Raw genomic sequence first — 16,327 nt, 5'->3', positions numbered from 1 at the left:
TGGTTAAAAGACAGGAAACAAAGGGTAGGAATAAATGGTAAATTTTCAGATTGGAGAGGGGTAACTAGTGGTGTACCCCAAGGGTCAGTCCTGGGACCAATCCTTTTCAACTTATTCATAAATGATCTGGAGAAAGGGGTAAGCAGTGAGGTAGTAAAGTTTGCAGATGATACCAAACTGTTTAGGATAGTCAAGACAGAAGCAGACTGTGAGGGATTCCAAGAAGATCTCACCAAACTGAGTGATTGGGCAACAAAATGGCAAATGAAATTTAATGTGGATAAGTGTAAAGTAATGCACATCGGGAAAAATAACCCCAACTATACGTACAGTATGAAGGGGGCTAATTTGGCTACGATAAATCAGGAAAGAGATCTTGGAGTTATCGTGGACAGTTCTCTGAAAACTTCCACACAGTGTGCAGTGGCGGTCAAAAAGGCAAATAGGATGCTAGGAATTATTAGGAAAGGGATAGAAAATAAGACCCAGAATATCTTACTGCCCCTGTATAAAACTATGGTACGCCCACATTTTGAATACTGTGTTCAGATGTGGTCTCCTCACCTCAAAAAAGATATTTTGGCCTTGGAAAGGGTTCAGAAAAGGGCAACTAAAATGATTAGGGGTTTGGAACGGGTCCCATATGAGCAGAGGTTAAAGCGACTGGGACTTTTCAGTTTAGAAAAGAGGAGACTGAGGGGGGATATGATAGAGGTCTATAAAATCATGAGTGGTGTGGAGAGGGCTGATAAAGAAAAGTTATTTATTAGTTCCCATAATAGAAGAACTAGAGGACACCAAATAAAATTAATGGGTAGCAGGTTTAAAACTAATAAAATAAAGTTCTTCTTCACACAGCGTGTAGTCAACCTGTGGAACTCCTTGCCAGAGGAGGCTGTGAAGGCTAGGACTATAATAGAGTTTAAAGAGAAGCTGGATAAATTCATGGAGGTTAGGTCCATAAAAGGCTATTAGCCAGGGGATAAAATGGTGTCCTTGGCCTCTGTTTGTCAGAGGCTGGAGAGGGATGGCAGGAGACAAATCGCTTGATCATTGTCTTCGGTCCACCCTCTCTGGGACACCTGGTGCTGGCCACTGTCGGTAGACAGGATATTGGGCTAGATGGACCTTTGGTCTGACCCAGTACGGCCGTTCTTATGTTCTTAAGTCCAGGGTGTATTTTGCTACTCTCCTTTCTTCCTTTTGTCAGGATCCTGAAATCTACCATCTCATGATCACTGTTTCCCAGGTTGCCACCCACCTCTACTTCCTGTATTAGTTCCTCCTTGTTTGTGAGCAGCAAGCTCCGCATAGCCCCTGTTCAGTTTCTTCAGCACTTGTACCAAGAAGCTGCACATGGCTCCTGATCAGTTCCTTCAGCACTTGTACTATCTTTCTGGTCTGAGGATCCCCCACCTCAGACATAATGTCCCAGACACCTAAATGACTATACAGCAAAAATTTAGGCATCAGGGAAATTTGGGTACTTCCAAAGTTAGGATGCAGCTAAACAGTTTTTGGGGAGGTCAATTGCACCTAAAGTTTAGACTTAAACTTATAAAATGGGAGTTGGAAACCGAAGTCCTTTTGTGGCAATGCACCTATCATAGAGAAATTATGAATGACTTCATAAAATAAGACTAAATAAGACTAAAAATGTTTCAATTATTTTTTTCATTAAAAGCAATTCAAAGATATACTTCTCTTTTATAAAATACATGGGACAGATCCCCAGTTGGTGTAAATTGTAACGGTGTATTTGACTTCACTGAATTCACTGGCGCAATGACAACACTTACACATGGAATAGATTTGCCATTTGTATTACTATTCAAGCTTTTATTTAAGTTTACTTTCTGAAAAGATTGTCAACTTAAATAGCCCAGATCAGAAAGAAAATAATATGTAAGTGCAAAATATTATCATCACTACTCTAAAATGTTTAGGTAACACTACATACATAATATTTTGTTGCAATTAAATATAAAGTTAGTAACTACAAATTAAGAGAAATTAACCTATCCTTTTCAGGACCTGAATAAAGTATAAGCAACTGTATAAAGTATAAGCAATGACGATGTAAAATACCTAGAACTCTAGGGCAAAATTAAAATCCTTCCCTGTTCAGTCATGTCTCTGTCTTCCCTGCCTCCTGTGCAAATATATCTCCATTGTGCTACTCCACTCCCTTCAACTCTTAGCAGCATAGTGAAGGTGAGTAAAATTATATGGGCAAATTCAGTGAATTTCAGAGATGGTGTAATTTACACCTATCTTCTATTCCTCTCTGTGTTTTAGAAGCTGTAGGCTAAAGTAGCACATGAACTATTTTAACTGTACACCTACTTACACCCTGCTTTTCCTGCTGTATCCCATTTACAGAATAGAAGTACTCTTAGGCCTCGTCTATGCTAGACCAGGCAGGTTGGTTTCAGATACGTCACCTCGCTATGCAAAATGAGTAGCAGGATTCAGATTACCTTAAGCTGAACCAATGCAGCGTCTGCACTGAGGGAGGCCAAAGGGAGTACGGGATCCTGGTGGGGGCTGCCCTCAGCATTCAATTTGGGGGTCTACACTAGAAGATCAACCTCTAGAGGGGCAATCTTCTCCATAGTGTAGACATGCCCTTAGATATCTAAATTGGACTGTGGACCAAGTTTAGAGGCAATATGTAAAGGACTGTTAGTTGCACATTCATGACTCTGTTTGAGTCTAGGTTGCTATGTTTTAAGGAAGATGGATCAATGAAGGGAACATCTGTTTAGATTCTGTCACATTCACCTCAACGATCTTTTTTCTTTGAAAGAAGTGGTGATCTCTGATGAGTCTGCATAGCATGGTATTGAAGAGTGATAAATAGGACATCAGATAAAGATTTTATACAAAAGTTTTCAAGGCTGCCACTTGCTGTAAGTCCTTTCAGTGCATCCTAATACATTCTCTTTTAGATACAACACGCTAATAAAAGCTATGACTCTTTACACATTTCAAAAGCTATTACACAATCAGACTCCTGGTTGAAAGAAAAATACACATTCACGTCACAAAGAAACTCCTTTGCAACCTACTAGTCCTAAATCTATATTAGTGTGGCAAAAGACACCCTCTGTAATTGTACAGTTTTTGATAAGCAGTGATTACCATCAAATAACCCAGAGAAAGTAACAATTTACTATTACATATGGTACAGTATGAGAGCCTACACCACGTGGTCCCTTGTGTCTTACAGAGGCTTTACAGGATTATGTATAGAATTTTGCTGGGTTTCTGCCGAATAACAATTTGCCTAGCACTTTACAAGGACAGCGGTGTATATTTGCAGAAGTTGGGCATTTTTTCCAGCTGACAGCACTGTGTAAAAATAATTATTTTGGATAATGATTTTTGTTTATCAACCCTTTTTCCTTTGGAGCTCTTTTAGCAGTTAACAGTCATACTTGAGAATTATATGCATACATTGCGGTGGCCAACCAAGAAAACTATGTTTAATGGTAAGACAATGGAAATACTCTGACCTGGCTTCACGTACAGTGCTAGTTACTATATGCCCCCAAGAATAATTCTGCTGAGTTTGTAAATATGGATATTCTGTCTCTTATATTCATACTCTGCTAGAACATTATTGTTTATTATTTCATGATACCCACAAGGATAACAGTTAGCATCTATATGCATTCAGTACAGGATCTGTGGGACATATTCTGCTCTCATTTCCACAGATGTACATCTGAAGTTACTCCAGCCAAGTCAGTGGAGTTATTCTTCTTAACACCGGTGTGAGATTAGACTTTGGACTTTCAAATTGTTGGCAAGCAAGATTAAACTTCAAATACAGTGGCCTTTGTTGATTGAGGCTTACTGGAAATTATTCATAAAGCCAAATTCTGTTGACAAATGGATCTCCCCTTTAATAGTCCAAATGTATTTTCCTTTTTGATGCAGCGTAACAAAAAGATAACTTATTTCTACCTTGTTACAATGTGCAAAGAAATGGCATTACCATGTGGTAAATGTTAATTTCATGTGTATTTGAGGGCAGAATGGGTCCACATCTCTCTCTCTCTATATATACATATATTTATATAAATGAATATAAATATGTAGCCAAGTATGTTTAAAAGAAATATTTAATGAATTCTTGTGATTCTGAAGAATTGAGTAAAGATCATATATTTTCATATTATGGTAATTTGTGATCTGGAATAATTTCAGTGATAGATGCAATTTACTATACTAAATATAAAATGGAAATATATATATTCATTCCATCTTATATTCAGTATAGTAAATTGCATCTATCACTGAAATTGTTCCAGATCATGAATCACCATAATATATGATCTTTACTCAATTCTTTAAAATAACATTAATTCATTAAATATTTCTCTTAAACATGCTCGGCTACATATTTAACTGAAATTGAAGGGGCCAGCTGGCTATTGCATATTAAAATAAATAAAAACTGTTCTACGGTTTTTTTCCCTCACAATTTTTGGAGCTCTGTTTTTAATCACAATAAACTAAAATAGTTTATCACTCACCCACACTGGTTCTGAATCTGTTTGGTTTTACATAATGATAAATATGCTCCCTCTTCGCCTACTCCAGCACCTCTTTAATCTTTAGCCAATTTTTATCTACAAGTACTACTTGCTAACAAAAGCTTCCAGCCTATTCTGCTTAATAGCACATTTCTCAGTTTATCAAATTTTCATGTTTAAAAGTTTAATTTACCCATAACTGAATCTAAAAATCTTCCAACAGCTGACATCTGAAACCTTATTAAACTGCAATCAGTATTGCTGAAACCAGCCATAATAGTATCTTCCCTTACAATAGCTTCTTTATTATATAAAATGAAAATCTCTGGTCCCTGTAGTTCCTCTACCACATACCGATATGAAATCTCATGCCTTGCAAAATACTGCTTTTTTATTGTTTTGATCCAACACACCAGATCCTACCTGAAATAGGAGATTTTACTAGTTGGATAATGCAAAGCTGCCATTCTGCAGTATTTAAAAGTCTCAGAGGGGTAGCCATGCTAGTCTTTAACTTTAAAAACAATGAGTAGTCCTGTTACACCTTAGGCTATGTATGGGCAGCCATTTTTCCTGAATACCTCTGGTATCCCTAAATAGCTACTTTGCATCATAAGAGCAACCGCGTTATATTGAAATATAATGGGCTCTCTAGTCTGATGTCCCTGTAAACTTCATTGCACAAGAGATAAGGGATGTTTCAGAATAGCATCAAATTTCAAAATTAGCTTTTTTGAAATAAGATTGAAATAAGCTATGCAACTTGAATAGTGTAAATTGTGTAGCTTATTTTGAGGTAAGGGTGCTGTGTAGACACACCCTTGGAGACGAACGAAAATATAAATGTAGTATCATAAGCTTTCATGGGCAAAACTCACTTCCTTATACGAATAGAGTGGCATTCTGCTCATCTAAGGAAGTGGGCTTTGCCCACGAAAGCTCATGACACTACATTTATATATTTTTTTGTCTGTCTCTAAAGTGCTACAGGTGCTTCTGCAATGATCAAAGCTGGAATTTGGCATGGTGGGGGGGGGGGGCAACAGCTATGCACTCCGGGATGGAGATTGCTTTTCCCTGGCTGGTGAAGGGAGCTCAGGAGTGAGAGGCAAGCTCAGAATGCAAGCACTTTCCCCTCACTCCCTTAGCGTCCAAGAAATGGGATCAAAGGCAAGCTGTGTCCCAGAGCACATGGCTGCTGCCCTGCCTACCTGCTGAAATTTCACCTTTGGCAATGATGTTACGCTGGGGTTAATACCCAATGCTATCAGCCCCTTATCTCCCCCTTCCCAGCCCTGGAGCCTTGAGGAGAGTGCTGGGTTTCTGCTTCTGCCTCTTCCCCTCCCCCCTCCCTCCACCCAGAGACAAAAGGAAAAACTATGTAGCACTTTAAAGACTAACAAGATGGTTTAATAGGAGATGAGCTTTCGTGGGCCAGACCCACTTCCTGAGATGATATTCTGGAAGAGAATTGGCATATACTGGCATGACCATATATGCCAATTCTCTTCCAGAATATCATCTGAGGAAGTGGGTCTGGCCCACGAAAGCTCATCTCCTATTAAACCATCTTGTTAGTCTTTAAAGTGCTACATAGTTTTTCCTTTTGTTTTTGCAAGATCAGACTAACATGGCTACCTCTCTATTACTATTCCTCCCAGAGACGTGACTCTCCAAACTTCCCTGCCTTCTGACTTCTCCCCAGCCAATTCTTTACTTCCTCCTCCTCTCCCTCCTTCCACCACTTATTCCCTCCTTATCTTGCATGCTTACTTGCTCTTGGAGTTCCTCCATTTCAAGCATGCAGCAACTACATTTAGCTGCTGCTTAGTGAGATGTCCCTGCCCCTCTGGTCACAGCAGCTCTGAACCTCTGAGCAGGGCTCAGGAAACAGCTGCATGGCCATGCAGCCACACAGCTTACATGGAACTCTGTCCCTCACACTTACTTAGGGGACAATGGGGAGTGCATTCACACTCTTCGCAACCCTTTCTCCCCCTCTCCCCCCAAATGTACAGGCCTGAGTATACTTCAGTGGCCACACTCACCCACTTCACCCTTTGTGAATATTTCTAAGATTTTTAAAATTATTGCCATTACTAATGTCTCTTTTGTGTCATCTTCTGTGATGATTCCAATACTTTTCATTTTAAAAATACTTGATGAAGTGGTGAATTTTAAGCAAATATTGCAGAAAAGAACTTTTGACATCTAAGTAAAAGTAGTCACACTGGAAATCTGGTTATAAGAATTATGGTCATCCATCAGAAACATATCATGTGACCTGTATACGTAATCAAAACAGATTGCATTTCAAATGGCAAATACCACAATAAGATAGAGATAAAAAATAATGACAGCTATTCATAGAATAATTCTGAGTAGCACACACATTTTAGGAAAATCATGTTTGTGCACAACTTGGAAACAAATAAAATCCACTAGCCACATGATTCAGTATCAATGATTCAGTTCCTGTGACACATCTTATCAATTATAATGCAAAATAATTAACTTTAGTGACCTTACCTATAAATGAAAGGAGCTACTGTGGCAGTGTTTGGGTGGCTATATTGCTGTTGTTGAGGAAGTTGGACAACACCGTTTCCCGTGACTTGTCCGCTGCTTGCAGCCATTGAAACAGAAAGAGCTGCAGAAGAACCAGGGGTCAGAGCTGGGCTAGATTCCTTTCCTTCTGAAGAAGCAAGACTACAGGAAGTGGAAACTTTCTCATTAGCTTGTGATTTTGTTGTTGATTGGGACTGGTTTCCCTTTGTAGTCCTGAATTTTTCAGACTCTTTACTTCCCATACACACAGGTGAAGCATTCTGCTTTGCTGTTGGTGCCTTTGATCCAGGTTTTGGAATCCCACTAGAGGAGGGTATTAAACTTTCCTTCTTTGCTGCTGTTGTCTTGCTTCCCTTTGGGATCAAGCTTGCAATTTTTGAGCTCTTCTTTGTGGATGTTTCGGCGGCCTGGTCCTTCTCTTCCTTTACTATTTTCTCAGTGCAAACTTTATTTTTGTCCCTGTTCTTTTCCTCTTTGTCCTTTGGCTGTAGCAAAGACTTTTTATTGCTGAGATTTTTGCTTCCAGCTTTTGGAGGGGTTAGCTTAGGTGACACTTTGGGACTGCTACTGGTAGAGCCACCACAATTCAGCCCAGTGCTAAAGCCATCCATTTCACCACACTCTGAAAAGGTATCATCCTCTCTTCCGCTGTCATTTGGTCCTGAACTTGATGACAAGGGGGGTCTTAAAGCAGTCCTAGCATTAACCAGCTTGAACTTTTCCAGCATGGATTTCTGTCCAGATGAAGGGGGTTTTGCTCCTTCAGAAAGGGGTGGCTTGAGCCTGTCTGAAGATGGAGTAGGGGAGGTAGCAGGACTAGGCTGCTTCACGGACAGCATGGTAGAGGTGGCACTGTGTTTGACATTCATGGATTTGCTGCGCCAAGGCTTGCTGGCACTTGGAGAGGGTATGGCAGAGACCGGCTGCTGCCCAGTGCTGGTGGGATGCTGCACGTTTCCATTCATGCCTGAAGATGGGTGAGGGCCTTTTGGTGAATCTGTTTTTAAAAAGAGAGAGACTCATATAATATGCAAAGACAGAATTATTTTTCTTCCCTCTGCTCTCAAATAATACTCTAATTAACTATGGCTTTAAAAGCAGTTAAAACCAATTTTTAAAAAACTAATGTGGTTTATATTAAAATTAGTTGATATAGGGAAGGCTACAATTAAGTATCTGGCTTGCAAAACAAGAATTTTTTCTTCTCCAGCAAGTTGTTTTAGAGCAGTGTTTTTCAATCTTTTTTTGTAAAGTATCCCTTTAAAAAAAATATAAGTACCCCCAGCACCTACAGTTTTCAAACACACAAATTTTTTATCTACCATTGCAACACATTTGTTTAAACAACTTAATCGTAGCCAGGTGGGCGATGAAATTTTTGGGTGTAAAAAGTACAAAAATAATAAAGCGCTATAAAACTTTTTTAAGAAATTCAGTTTTCTCCAAATTTCAGTTGTGTTGATGTACCCCCCTGACTTCTCTTGAGTATCCCTGAGGGTACTCGTACCACTGGTTGAGAAACACTGTTTTAGAGTCTCCATCTCTCAGAGCTGAGGAGAATATTGTGATACCACGTAACTCTCGCTTCTGAAACTAAAGCTCTTAATAATTAAAAGGTTCTAATTGTATCTTAGTATTAGGTCAAGAAAGCCTTCCTGCTCAGATGATGTAATTAAATTAGTGAACACCCAAATCACAGAACTGGCACACTGAGGGGGAAAGACACATTTTAGAAAGATAACAAAAGTTAAGATTTTCTTTTCTGGTTTTTGGGTACTACTATACTGAAGAACCTGCACATAGATAGGAAATATTGTTTCTATTCCTACAAAGGAAAAAATGCCTAGTACATAGACCAGCACTTCTCTGGGCCACTGCTCTGAAACGTCTAATTAAATTTTAACTTTTGGTCACCATATTTCTTTGCTGGAACTGATCACAGAGGTCTGATTACAGTGCATTTTCCAGGACAGGAGAAAATAAATCAGAAAGCTTCACTGTTGACAGTTCTTGATAGCAGTTGCAGCAGTTGCTAGCTGTGCAACAACTCAACACTGACAGTTATTTAGGGATGGATTCTTATTGATTTAATAGCTAGATACACAAAGGAAATGTAAGTTCTATGTTGCAATACCAAACTTCAGGCACTCTTCTGCACAGTAGAATCTACAGCTCTATGTTAGTTGCCTACAGTTCTTCCTATACAATGCACAGGGAGAGTTAGGTGCCTAAGAATAGCAAAAGCAAACAGTTGAGATGCCTAGGCTAGTCAATAGGAAATGCCAAGAAAGGAATGTGTCCCAAGTTCCACGCCTCAAAAGGATATAGGCACGTACCTCCAGGCTGGAGCGAGGAGCTTCCCCTCCATCCAGAATTCAGAATCATGAAGCCTGTCCTGGAATTAGGTGCCTAACTCAGGTCAACCCCCTCTTTTTTGACAAAAATAAGGCAAGCGAATCAGTGGCCTTATAACCTATAGCTGAGTGCAACCTGGGAAATGGAAGACCTGGTTTCAAGTCTCTAATGATCTGACCTAGAGAGGAGAGGGAGTTGAATTTGGGTCTTTCCCAAGCTGGGAATGTGCATTCTCTGTGTCTTTCCCATTGAAACTGTTCCACTGTATAAAATGACTAAATATGGACTGGGGCAGAGGCTGTGTTCTGATTCTCACATCCAAAGAGAGTGCCTTATCTACTGGGCAACAGAGTCATTTGCACTCTCTTTCAGGCCAAAGGGATTATTTATACATAGCTTCAAAGGGAGAAGGGGAAGACTCGCCACAGAACCTCCAGTGTCTCTCTCACATCTTGGAGATTGCTCCAACCACCCCCAAGGTGAAAGTCACCTTCAGCCTGGGTCCCGATCTGTTGATATTCACTAATGTGACCTGAGTATTCCTACCAGATTGGGCCTCACAAGCAAGATAGAGGGTCCTAGTTTGTTAATCTTGCTGAAGGTTAGGTGTGAAGTAGACACTGGATATCAGGGCTCCAGCAGCCATGTGCATACCCATCAGCAGAAACAAGATTTATCTACACAAGCAAGCTGGGGTCTGTATTTTCCCCATAATAGCCTGCCTAGTGCTTTTTTGAAATAGGACTAGATCAGAAAACATTAATGAACTGTTAATATACATCAGCAGGGTCCACATGAACAGTTAATCTGAGGCAGGATGATCTGTGATAGATTCATACATGCCCAAATTTACCATGAACTTATTGTTCATGTAGGGTATGCTACACTACAGTGTTATTTCGAAATAGTGTATGGATGTTGGGGCCATCCCCCCAAACCTGAATAAGGTCCATGATCTCTGCCCTGGACCAGGAAGACACCCTGGCAGGCTCCTGGGAGCTGGCAGACTGCTCCTGGGAAGTGGTGGAGGGCTGGGTGCCGGTGGCTTGCTGGCTTATGTTTTGGGGCCACTGGATCAGCGGCAGTGACTGCTGGCGCTGGGCACTGTGAAGCTGGTACAGCCACTGTGGCCAGAGTCTACCCCTTTAAGGGCTCCAGGGCGGGGGGAAGGAGAGAAGTGTTCTTTTTTTGAGGCTGGAGTGGCCACCAGGGCACCCTGAGAAGGCTGGAGGCCCCCTATTTTGAAATAAGTGTCTACACAGCACTTATTTCGAAATAGCTATTTCAAATTTGGTGTTATTCCTCGTAGAATGAGGTTTATCAAATCCAAAATAAGTGCTCCGCTATTTCGAATTAATTTCGAAATAGTGGTTTGGCTGTGTAGACACTAGGAAAATTATTTCAAAATAAGGGCTGTTATTTCAAAATAACTTTGCTGTGTAGACATACCCATAGGCACACCCTCAGGTAGCCAAGGGTGTGATTACATGAACATTAAGTTCATGGTAAATTTGGGGGAATGTAATCCTATGCTGAGTTAGGTGGTAGCCTAACAGGGTTTTGAGGATCTCAGTTTTGGATTTAGATCCTAAAGCATCAGAAAGGCCACCCACTCCCTTTATAAATTACCCCCAAAATCCATTCACACTTCTAGAGCAAAACAAAAAGTCCTTAGTATGAAGGCAGATCAGGCCCTCTGTATGATAATCAATACAGTTGAACTTATTTTAATCATTAACCATATTTTCCAACCAGCATCCTGCCTTCTTAAGCAAAACATACTAATGTATGGAAAACACATGCACTAGGGAAAAGCTTTTCTAAATTAAGCCCACATTGCTCAGTGTGGGGGCCTAAGTAGTTGAACGCTATTTGCCGGTTAACATTATTCTGTGGCATCAGAGAAATGAAGTGTTTATGGTGATTAAACCCTTTTAAACCACCAATTATGTTCTCTAAATTATTGTGCATAATTCTATTAATTCAGATGAGGTTTCATATTTGCGTATTATGTATTGCAAAGAAAGGCAGGAGGACCCCTGAAAGACTGCTTAGGCATGTCCATAGTATTCAGTGTCAGTTTCAGAGTTACAGATACTTCTGAGATATGACTGCAAAATATCCAGTTGATTTACTATTCAGGTCTTACCAAAACTGCACTGGATGTTTTTTGTAAAAATGTGAGCCCAAGGTGCAGTAATCTAAACAATACTGTTAGTGAGGGACACTTCTAAGTATCCTGGGGAAGTGGTCCTAACCTTCTTTTAACGAAAAGAAAATCAGTATTTCCAGGGTATCAACCCAGACTTCACAAATATTAGTATTAGTTCAGGTCAAGAATCAAGATCTAGTGATGTCATGCATCAGGCCAGCTATCTCCCTGTTAAACAGATGCTCTATAGGTCTGTCATAGTTTTTTTAAGCACTTGTCACCATAACATACTGGCCCTGCACAGATGAATTAGCTTTGCATGTCTATGCCCACAGTGAACTTCACAGAAGATTCTGTTCTTTATTCTTCTCAGGTTTCAAGGAGTTCTGCAGGATACAGTTACTGTGAGAAAACTAACAAATAGGTGGGTTTTACAGTGATTTTTAAAATGGGTCAGATTTTCTCTCATTCGAATCTCTTCTGGTAGCTCATCTCATAAATAGGCCTGCATCACTGGAAATGCTTTGAGACAGATCAGAGCCTTTTAGTAGCATGAAGCTGCCTTTAAGACGAACCTGCTATGATGCTGCTACAGAGCCCTCTTCTTTCCCAGCCATCACTTCAGAGGTTATGGATGACCATTTATTATTTTCTGGTGAGTCTAGCTGCTGGAACAGTCCTTAGGGGCTGTGAATTGCTGGTGTAAATTATAGCAAGCTTTAGGATTCTTTAATGTATTCTAGGGAGGGACCAGTATGGTAGGCAATAGCCCATAAAAGATAGTCAGCAAAGTCTCTTTTGCACTCACATCTAAACATGCACTGAGCACTCCTTGATAACATATGAAGTTTAGGACCTCTATTCCCAGTTTTCATGTGCTTCATTATTAAAAGTTTGAAAAATGCATACAGATTATATATAACAATATATGACAGAGTGAATCCATTATGTTCTGGCGTGTTAACTCTTATATTCTGCTATCTCTGTAGATTACTAGTTTTAAGTTGTCTTCATTTACTTACAAAAAGTACCAATTTAAAAAAAAAACAATCCAGCCTTACCATGTCTCCTTTTCAATTATATTAATCTTGTGTAATAAACAGACAGTAATAAACAATAGTAAAAATTACTATTTGACATTTCCTCAATAGCCTGTTGTGCTGTGTATCCACAGGCGCCTTGGAGTCACTGCTTCATAACACATATTTCACAAATTGTAATCAGTGCCAGATAAGTTACAGATGGACTGAGAGCTTTAATTTGGCTCTTAATCTTTAATTTAAATCATACCCTTAATGATCCTTACAGAGAGTTGTTTGTGTGCCCAAGTGTATTATCAATAGTCCCTTCTATGGCTACTGAAGTGGGAAAAAAGGATTTGTTTCCTGATGCTTAATATCCTTGTCTCCCAACCTAAATGTGTTGCTTGAACCTGCAGGTCTTTTCAAGTGCTGTGCACATTCCGTTCAACTCTGCTATTTATTACATGACATCTGTCCCCACCTTGTGGTAATTTTGATACAGAATGAAACCAAACAAACTATATCCATGTATTTAATATTTACATTTTAGTTTTACATCTTAAGTCGGTAGGTCACCAAATTATAAGAGTTAAGGGAGGTTTTGATAGTACGATACTTTTCTGCAACAGAAACAAAATAAATTAGTATTTCCTTCATGTTGATTTAGACTGCATATGCATAGACTTAGTAGAATACAATTTTTCAAAATAATTTTTATCTATTTAAATTTTCACAGATACATGAAATTAAGGCGAGACAAGCAATAAATAAGACAAATATGCTGAGATTCAAAAATTTAAAGCTTTAGAACAAAAATTATGAACATAATGTATACAAATATACTAAGTAAATATTCTTAAATCAAACTCTAAAGTTCTCAAGCAGCATTTGTCTTCCTTTGCCAGTCCACAATGTCCTTCATTTTCAGCATTCACTGATTTTTCTTGAAATATTCCCAGGTTTTACAAAAGCTATTAATTGTAGGATTTTTTCTGCATTGTAATTCTGCAATTTGCACTGCATTTCTGGACCACTCGAGTACATGAAAACACCAAATATTTTAGTACAATCCAATACATTACATTAGGGAGATATTATGCTAATAATAAATTAGTGTGAGTGTAAATGTGAGGCATTACTCTAAGGCAATGTAATAGAAGATATATACATTACGGCACTCGTGGCCATGAATATGTGTACACATTATTAAAGTACACTGCATAAAATAAACTGTTTGAACTGCTCTCACTTTCAATACTTTTACTTCTCTCTTTGTTGTTGGGCTTTCTTTTGTTTGTTTTGGTACTCCAGTCACCCTATATTAGCCTCTTATTATACTGATTTTCACCTGCTTTTTTTTTTTTTTTTTTTTTTTTAAATAAACACTGATACATTTCTGGAAGTTTTAGACAAAAAAATGAAACTATTTTGTAAATTTCTATTTTCATTGATAGAAGTATATTTTGTTAGTTTGTATATCTTTGACTAAATCAATATTTTAATGAAAAAAATCAAATCCTTCCAAGCCTGTGCATTTATCATGGCAATAGGTATCAGATAGCCATATAAAAAAAGAACTTTCTCTTTCCTTGTAATAGAAATATTGTATTGTTAAATAAAGTCCAGAACCCAGATACTAGTCAAACCAAACGAATGTAAACATCCTTTTGTAATTGTTGTTATACTTTGTCAAGCCAAGTATCTTAAAGAGATGCTGTATACTATGGATGAAAAATTCTGCTTAATCAGTTAACCAGTTAAATGTTCTTCTTCCACTTAGCCACTCAGATTATTTCTGCTAAGAGAAAAATGATTATGTGATTGTCTAAAGGGACACATAACAGGCATACATTTATATAAGCATATGTTAATGAACATAAAAATGGTCATACCGGGTCAGACCAAAGATCCATTTAGCCCACTATCCTGTCTTATGACAATGGCCAATGCTATGTGCCCCAGAGGGAATGAACAGAACAGGTGATCCATCCAAATTCAGGTGATCCATCCACATTGCTCATTCCCATCTTCTGGCAAACGAAGGGTCAATACACCAACCCTGTCCATCTTTGCTAATAGCCATTGATGGACCCATCCTTCATGAATGTATCTGGTTTCTTTTTTAACCCTGTTATAGCCTTGACCTTCACAACATCTTCTGACAAAAAGTTTCATAGATTGACTGTGTATTAGGTGAAGAAATACTTCTTTGTATTAGTTTTAAACCTGCTGCTTCTTAATTTCATTTGATGACCTCCTAGCTTTTGTGTTATGAGGCATTTCCTTATCTACTTTCTCTACACTCAGCCATGATTTCATAGACCTCTATCATATTCCCCCTTAATTGCCTCTTTTTCAAAGTGAAAATTCCCAGTCTTATTAATTTCTCCCATACTGAAACTGTTTCATAAACCTAATCATTTTATTGCCCTTTTCTGAACCTTTTACAATTCCAATATATCTTTTTGAGATGAGGCAGCCACATCTGCACGCAATACTCAGGATGTGGGCATACTATGGATTTATATAGAGGCAATAAGCTATTTTCTGTCTTATTATCTGTCTCCTTCTTAATGATTCCCAACATTCGATTTGCTGTTTTGACTGCCACTGCACACAGTGTGGAAGTTTTCAGAGAACTATCCCATGATGATTCCAAGATCTCTTTCTTGAGCGTCAACAAATAATTCAGACTTCATCATTTTATATGTATAGTTGGGATTATGGTTTCCAATATGCTATATTTTGCATTTATCAACAATACATTTTGTTGCCCAGTCACCCAGAGATCCTTTTTTGAAAGATCCTTTTGTAGTTCTTCATGGTCGTCTTGGAATTTAAGAATCTTGTATCATTTGCAAATGTTGCCACCTCACTGTTTAATTCTTTTTCCAGATCATTTATGAGTAAGTTGAATAGTGCTAGTCCCTGTACAGACCCCTGGGGGGATACCATTATTTACCTCTCTCAATTCTGAAAACTGACCACTTATACTTACCCTTTCTTTCCTAAATTTTTATCCAGTTACCAATCCAGGAAAGAACTTTCCCTCTTATCCCATGACAGCTTACTTTGTTTTAGAGCCTTTGTTTTAATACCTTGTCAAAGGCTTTCTGAAAATATAATAAAACTAGATTTCTTAAAATCTTGTCCACATGCTTGTTGATGCCCTCAAACAATCTAGTAGATAACTGAGGCATGATTTTTCTTTACAAAAACTTTATTGACTTGTCCCCAACAAATTATGTTATTTATAATTCTGACAATATTGTTCTATAGTTTCAACCAATTTGCCCACTACTCAAGTTAAACTTATCAGCCAGTAATTGCCAGGATCACCTCTTTAGCCCTTTGGAAGAATTGGTGTCACATTAGCTATTTTCTAGTCATTCGGTACAGAAGCTGAATGAAATTATAGGTAAGAGACTACAATTAGTAGTTTTGTAATTTCAAATTTGAGTTCTTTCAGAATTCATAGGTGAAAACCATCTGGTTCTGGTGACTTATTACTGTTTAATTTATCGGTTTGTTTCAAAACCTCCTCTAATGGCATCTTCATCTGGGACAGTTCCTCAGATTTGTAACCTAAACCAAATATCCCAGGTTTGGGAATCTCTCTTACATTCTGAGCCATAAAGACTGGTACAAACATTTATTTAGTTTCTCTGCAATGCTTATGTCCATGA

The 16,327-nt window shown here is 38.5% G+C and overlaps 1 protein-coding gene across 9 annotated transcripts in view; it reads right to left on the bottom strand.

The window, feature by feature from the left end:
• The window catches only part of NAV3 (neuron navigator 3), a 569,112-nt gene that overhangs the window by 190,745 nt on the left and 362,040 nt on the right, over positions 1–16,327 (bottom strand). For all 9 annotated transcript variants that reach the window (XM_075932261.2, XM_006118491.5, XM_075932267.2 and 6 more), the window contains one exon: positions 7,074–8,109. In XM_075932261.2, the coding sequence (XP_075788376.2) occupies positions 7,074–8,109 (1,036 nt within the window). The remainder of the gene's footprint in view (positions 1–7,073; positions 8,110–16,327) is intronic.

This window comes from Pelodiscus sinensis, chromosome 1, assembly GCF_052426305.1.
Source record: "Pelodiscus sinensis isolate ZL-2025 chromosome 1, ASM5242630v1, whole genome shotgun sequence".
NCBI lineage: Eukaryota > Metazoa > Chordata > Testudines > Trionychidae > Pelodiscus > Pelodiscus sinensis.
This window is presented reverse-complemented; position numbering and strand designations above follow the sequence as displayed.